The sequence below is a fragment of the Pygoscelis adeliae genome, unplaced genomic scaffold (assembly GCF_000699105.1).
Source record: "Pygoscelis adeliae isolate BGI_AS28 unplaced genomic scaffold, ASM69910v1 Scaffold105, whole genome shotgun sequence".
In the NCBI taxonomy this organism is placed as follows: Eukaryota; Metazoa; Chordata; class Aves; order Sphenisciformes; family Spheniscidae; genus Pygoscelis; species Pygoscelis adeliae.
In genome coordinates, this window is record NW_008824807.1 from 1,378,246 (window position 1) to 1,385,803 (window position 7,558).

General features: G+C 39.6%; 1 protein-coding gene across 1 annotated transcript in view; it reads right to left on the reverse strand.

The window, feature by feature from the left end:
* The window catches only part of RMND1 (required for meiotic nuclear division 1 homolog (S. cerevisiae)), a 19,152-nt gene that overhangs the window by 959 nt on the left and 10,635 nt on the right, over positions 1-7,558 (reverse strand). The window contains exons 5-9 of the mRNA XM_009324141.1: positions 6,174-6,274; positions 4,803-4,909; positions 2,640-2,704; positions 1,671-1,747; positions 387-507 (exon numbers count right to left, since the gene is read on the reverse strand). Coding sequence (XP_009322416.1) covers positions 387-507; positions 1,671-1,747; positions 2,640-2,704; positions 4,803-4,909; positions 6,174-6,274 — 471 coding nt within the window. The remainder of the gene's footprint in view (positions 1-386; positions 508-1,670; positions 1,748-2,639; positions 2,705-4,802; positions 4,910-6,173; positions 6,275-7,558) is intronic.

Genomic DNA, 7,558 nt, shown 5'->3' on the forward strand with positions numbered 1-7,558 from the left:
AGTAAGCATTATGTCGCCCTTCAATGAACCGACCTGAACGATTATGTCAGTAAGAAGACTGCTTCGCATCTCAAGTTTTTTAATTTGTTCTCTTGCACACATTTCAGAACAAGAATTAAATCTCCTCTTCTTATAACTATTTAAAGCCTAATTTAGTGGCTCAGGAAATATACAATCCCTTCATGTGAGGCAGGGTTGTTAACCTAAACTGGGTAAAAGATGTGGGGGTTACAAACACACGGAAAAGGGGATGGCATGTAGGATCCTATTATTCTTTATTCAGTTTCTACAGTTAAAACAGACATTCATGGAGCAGTCTGTAACCCTGCTCGGCCAAAGACAGCTGATCCGAGTGTGGAAAATTCTCGTAACAGTAAGACGCCTACCTTAACTCTGCGATTGATGTTGAGAAACTGGCAAGTCTTGTCATACAGTTCTTCCAGTTTTTCTCTATCCCAGTAGAAGTCAGGTGTTATTAGCAGGTCTGAACTCAGATTTATACGGTGTCTAAAAAGAACGGGTATTACAGTAGTTCAATCTTCCTTTTGGTGAATATAGGAGCAAATATTACATAGCAGTTAAAAGAAACAGGAAAACGTTCCTGTAATTTTCAGTAAAATATGAAAAGAATCTCCTTTCATAATAAAAATACAATTGTAGTGATTGTTTAAAATTGGTCACATCTCCTGAAACTTTTCTGAAATACTGTACTGTGTAACAGTTTTGAGCATAAATGACTTTGTCTTATGTCAGCATTGCCTCCTCAACTTGTCACCTTCCTTAACTTTTGGTATCTGCAGAGAAGTCCTTGACTATGCTAGCAGCTCACTGAAGCCGAAGTAATACGTGAATTAAAGTTACTGGGGAGCTCCTCAACAGCTTGTTTGTATCTCAGAACTCTGAAGTGTGACTGGTGCTGCACGCTGGCTACGTGAGCATAGCGCACCTTTCAGAACCAGGCTGTTGTCTCAACAGTATAAAGGCTACAGGCTAAAATCTCCCACCTTCAACCTACTGCTCACATAAATCTTTGGACACTTAGAACATCACTGTTCATTACTGAACAGTCCTTCAAGTAGGGATATAAAATCCAATGTTTAAAATAGGAATTGCTTTTTTGATTTACCTCTTCACCGATTTTGAGGGTTTTTTGTAAGAGAGTGTGTAACGCTCTGTATTCCCAATGGCCAAATTTCACTTGAGAGGGGAAAAAAAAAACCATTAAGTTCTTAGAAAGTAGCAGTGGTTTCTGAGTAATTCAAGGAAAGAACAGAACTGACAGAAAAGTTTTACTAACTCGAGGCCGTAGTTAACAGTTCCACCTACCCCTGTGCTTCCTCCTGGTATCCTTTGCATACTCTAGTATCTACTGTAATTAACTTGTCATGAGACATGCGTTGCTGGACCCAGGGAGGGAAAAGGGTGTGGGATTTGGCCATTTACAATATGCTGCTTAATGCCTGTCTGTAGTTGAGATGCCAGTGGTGAGATGGTGAGCCAGTGGGTCCTCTGACTAACATAATAGGGCACACAGTCTCCAGCCAAAAGAAGGTTGATGGAATTCCCGGCCCCACCCCACTGTCTTTAGTGTGTATTCTGGTCTTTGTATCATGCATAAAAAAATTAAGTTCTGTGTAATACATGTCTTGGGTGTAACCAAAAAAAGTTACCTTAACGCGAAGAGTTCTCCGATTTTCTGCATTACATCTGCGTGAGACAGTTTCACCTTCCTTCGTGACTTCAGTATCTGCAAAGTAACAAGTTTTTCACCGCTTGATCAAGTAGCATGTGCTAGAAGTTAAGAAGTCTGGAGTTCTACAGCCCGAAGTACGTATACGAGTTAAAATCTGAATGCATATCATACTTATTAACATTTGAGTTCTGTTTGCTTAGTGCCTTGCTTATCTAGCTTTGTAAGAGTATCACCATGCAACTGTTCATCCAGGTTTTTCAATAAATCACTGAGAACGCCATCAGGATCAATACAAAATCCTGGAGCATTTTCTATGAATGATTCGCTGAACAAGAGATCATTTGTTTTTTCTTCCTACTACTGTTATTTTTAAGTCACGATAGTGTTCTTTTGCCTTGCCACTACTTCGTCTTTTTATAGACTTCTTCCTTACAACAAACAATGTATTACCGCTTATTTCCTTCATACAAAAATAAAAACGATGATTTCTCTTTTGAACCCTATGAATCTTATTTTTATGTGTGACATCATGTGGACTTTGTACTTCAGTTAAGTCTCATGAAAAACTGTGATTTAAGTAATTCGCTCAAACTCTTCATTATATTCAAGTTAAAGCACATTACTGTCGGCGCAAGCTGCCACACACCGTGTTTGGCCAGGTTTTTAAACGCTGCTTGTCCTGGTTGGCATACGCATTCAACAGTGGCAGGTGACAGTGGCACATGGGAAACATTATTCCAATGCAGAACCCCACTCCCAATCCTTTAAAGAGTGATGATTTCTTGTCCCACCACTTTGCAGGTGTTCTGAGCTTCTCTATGTTGATGGCTTTGCCACCAAATGTGTTAAGCATTCAATTGCTTTTTCCGTATCCTCAGCTGTATCTGGACCGATCTTTTACACTGTACAGGAGAAAAGGAGGGGAGAGGTACAAACAAGACCTCACCTCAGGAATTGACTGGATAGATTCCACAAAATTATCCAATAGTGATTCCCAAATAGCCAGCTTTACTGCAACACAAAGGTGACAAAGCAGAACACTGTGAGAAGTATATAGGCTTTCAAATAATCACAACTTTAAATCTGCCAACATGCTGCCTCAAGACACGTTGATACATACAAACATTATTTTTAGCAGGTTACCGTTAGTAGTATGCAATCAACGTTCATACATCTACAGACAACTCTGGGTTGGGCACTGACACAGCTCTGCATGCAGAACCACCTTGAGCGCAGCTCTCTTCTCCAGATGATCAGTTCAGATCCTGGAGAGCTTTTCCTTCAGCTCAAAAGTTGTGTGTTTAAGTGCTCTACTGTACGTACGAAGCCTTTGCAAACTACATTCCAAGGAGGCTGGAGATAATAAGCCGTGCTGAAGTCAGGCCGACTTCGTGTGGCGCCACTCAAAGAGTCTCCGCTGCACTTCTAGTGTCCTGCAGAACTCTCATTCTCCATTTGTCCACTATTTGATGCAGCATGCTCAAACTGTGGAGAGTTAGCTTGTACGGACACACCACCTGTACTTGCTGAAGCTGAATTCAGACTTAAGCAAACTCCCATTTTGTTTTTAGGTGAATATACTGTTCACTGAAGATGTAACTTCTCTTCTATGGAATCTGTTCAGCACAGGCAATGGCAACACAAATTCTACTACACCTCAGCTTGAGCCTGGAAAGATGTTTCTACAGGAAGACGACAGAACTCAGGCCTTTGTTCTTTAGTCTGCAGATTCCCAAACAAGAATGAAGTAGTAACAGACCAAAAATTAACCCTATTCACTCAGAAAAATTAATCAGGGAAGATTTAATTGTCAAAATGAACTCTTTGGTGGTAGTAATCGATAGTATCATCTAGTCAGGACACTGATAGTAAATCCAATGCCGAGCATTTTTCACACTCATCTTTTGAATACAGAGGCCTAATCCAAGTCAGTGACTTAAATGACATTTAATTCAGCCCCTGAAAAAAAGCCAATAGGCATTTCAGCTATCACCAATTATTTGACAGAGGTTGGTTTCTGCTGTGTCATAAATTTGACTTGGACTAGACTTGCATCCTTTATTTTTATTGAAAGTTATTGAACTGTTTTCCTTTATGATGTGCATGTCTCACACTAACATAAATTGGTACTGCTTATCTCCTGGGAATAAATCCCTTTCTCCATTATATGTGGCACCACTCTTCCATGCAGTGGCTTTATGAATAGGAAAACTATAGGGAAGTAAAGGCTTTTTTTCTCAATAGCTCTTCCTTCGACAGTCAAGAACCATTTAGTTACGCTGTACTCCTTGACCAAATGGGGTGTCACTTCAAAAACATGCGTTCTGTTTCTTGACGTCCCTCCTATTTAAAGGCGCACTTCCCCAAATACTACAGGAATCCTGTAATTTACCCTAAAAGCAGTAGGGGTAGACAGACCAGATTTCCTTTAAAGGTCTTTTCGAGGACGGCCTTACTGCCGCTTGCTTCTACTCCCACTTCCTACCTCATCTGAGGTCTGAAGCAGCAGAGATGTGTATTTCCTCAAGCAGCAGCACCACTGCTGAGCCTGACTTCTTCCCAGTGCCTCCCGCTGCCTCCTGACCGAAGTACCGCCTATGGCACGCAGCCATGGCTAATAAGCCTGGGAAACATTATCTGCGACCCCGGTCCACACCTTTGGTACTGGTACACCTCCCCAGCTGGGAATCGCTTCTTTAGTGGCATCCAGCTTCTTCTATGAGAGGAAACGATGTCAGGATGAATTACCTAAGGTTACTGACAGGTTTCTAATACTGGACTCTACACTCGTTGCTATCCTAGAACAGTCCTCATGGGTGGGGAACGGGATGCTCAGTAGAATGTGTATCTATCTTTTGCAAAGTATGTTTCTTAATGTGCTTTGTTCATCTTTAAGACGATTTACATTGAATGAGGTAATTCCAGTTTACAGAAAACAAGGTAAAAGCTTTGAAAACAAATCCTCCCACTGAAGCACAATCAATCTGTACACAGTTTGCCTAAACCAGACACCGAGTCTTCTCCAACCTGCCACTGTACAAGTCCCACTTACGATGACATTCCACAAAATCTGTAGCATAGGCTGATATTACAAACAATTTTAACTCACCAGAAAGACACAGGGCATTTGAAAAGGCAAATTTCTGCAGAACAACTTCATCAGTATCCAGCTCAGAATTTAACAAGATTTCTCCTTTATGAAGCTTTGACTGACCTCTGTTAAAAACAGGATTGAAGCATCTTCATTGATTAAGCCACTAGCAAAGGCACATTTACGGAACAATCAACAATGCAAGAAAGGTTGGTGGGTTATTTGTATAAAGCATGCCATATCTATACGGATATCATCCCCATCCTTGCATTTGACTCACGTTCAACCTGACAATGACCAAAACACATCACTGAAAATCAGTTCCTCAGTCTAAGACTAATATTATGACCAAATTTTCCAGGTTTAAATGAAACTGCAGCAAGCTATGATAGTAACTACAGCATTACTGCATACACACAGATAATTCAGAGCAAGCAGGATGCTGGCCTGTCTCCTGCTCTCTATCTCCTGTATTATCTGTTTCTGTTTTCCTTTTCTTCTGTCACTTTTATCAGCATCACTCCCTCCCTGCTATGATGTTACTTTCCCTGAAACCTCTATTGCATAGGGGGCCAGCAGCAAAGAAAAGGGGGCATGAGAGTCCTTCAATTTATCATGTCAATCTCACTATGGAACTTGCATAATCACAATGGAATGTGTCAGGAATCACAAATTACACAACTGGATAGCACATGCAGTTTTCAAATGGCCAGGAAAAAACAAAAACAAAAACCTGTCCTCTTATGAGGTTACCTTAAATAAGCTCAACCCCATTAGCTCAGCTCCTAGTGTTACAGTGTCCTGTTTAGGAGTTGGGTTTTGGTGCTGTTGGAAAATTACTGGTAATTTTTATAATCATTTACATTGAGAAATATTTCTGTAGAGATCATTTGCTCCCCACGATGAAAAAACATTATTTAACAAGGCAAGACAACTTGCCGAGTTTATCGTTCCACAGTATTCAAGTTACAACTTTCCTAGGAAGTGAAGTACGTGCAGAATTACATCTTTATATATGAACCTAGAGGGCACTAAGGAAAGCTTATGCAGAAAATCCTCTTTAAAATCAGATTTGTCTCAATAATGCATATTTATTTTTTTCTATGAGGTACATAGTTTCTGTTTGGGATTGCTGAAAAACATGTTCAGTGGTGTGGGCATGGAGCTTCATAATTTACAAAATCTAGTGCATAACCAAGTCACAAAGGCCATTACTTGCAAGTTTAGCAGTTCAGCAAAATTTGCCAATTTAATTTACTGTTTTCTCCTTTCCTTATTTTACTAATTTGAAAAAGAGTAAGGAAAAGTGTGTTTTCACTAGCTGCTTTTGCTTGAATTTGTTTTAGATGTCTATTAGCTTTTATATCAAGAGTGCCTGAAGATACTTACTCTCCTAGTCTATAGTTCATCTCTTCATTCTCCCAATGGACTAGTGCAACTTCATACGGCTGAATTTCATGCTGTTCTAGCACTTGCATGATATTCTTCATCTACGAAAAAGACAATTGCACAGGTAGGAACAGTTACCGTGCGGTATACTATCACTCTACAAAGATCTAGCATGTAACAGGTTGATGAATGCAACTTTCATGCCAAAGTTATTTAAGTAACAACGAATAGGTGTGCTAAGTAATGAAGTGATTATTAACACAGTTTATTTCTGAAGCTATCTGTAGCTGTGTGGAAGAATTTGTGGCTATGAACAACTGCAAGGAATCTGTGAAGGCTAAAATGTCATTTAATGTCTGCATATATGAAACAGGGTAAGGATTAACCACAGCAGCAGCAAAGACAATGCGGACATATTCAGTATTATAACAATGAGCTGTACAAGACTTTGGCAGATGTCTGAGTGTGGGAATGAATCTTTAGGGTAAGTACCTCAGGTGGCTGTTTCTGCCAAAATTACTAGTTTGCTGCTAAAATCAACAGTTTTGTTTCAGCTACCAGAGCTTGGGTTGTATTACAGAAATCCTTTACCGCTACAGAAATCTGTAAAAATGGTTTCAGCTGCCCTGTAAACAGTTAAATGTGCAATTTTACTTGTAGAAGTAATCTCATTGTAATTTTATTCTCAAGCACACTAAAACCTGATGCAGGAAGAAAGAGCCCTTTTCTCTCACAAAACTTTCTCCTCTGACATCTGACTTAGGATCCCTCATCCTTGTTCCTTTCTACGTGCTACAAGGCTCTCCTCATAAAAATCATTCTGCAATTAGAACAGATTCTGAACTAAAAAAACCACTCACCTACAGGTTTTTAAAAGGCATTTAGCTACACAACAGCCAATAAAAACAAACCCAAACGACCACAATACACTTTTCATGCCTAAATTCTTTAAAGAGGCGAATCTTCTACTAAGTCATACTTAAAACACTCTCTTCAAAATAACAGATAATAGTTAATCTTTTAGTACAAAACTGTATGCTAGTAAATTGTTCATGAAGCATATTCTCCAGAGGTTAAGCACTCTAAAAAAAATCTGTCGGATCACCTGCAAGAGGTATTTTCTTTGCAGTGCTAGCTTTCTTCATTGCTTTCAAGAATTTCGGTGATACTATCTATGTAAGACACGGTAACATTTTTCACTAAAAAAACCCCCAACTCTACAGCTGCAACTGCTTGTTTCATAATCCTGAATTTAATATTAGCATGACTAGTACCTGCCATATATTCCAAGTCTCGCGGTAAAAAAGGGTATGAAAAATTATTTTCATTTTTTAGGCAAGGAAGCGTCTGCTTTTAGGCCAGTCAGCTTGGCCAACCAGCTATGC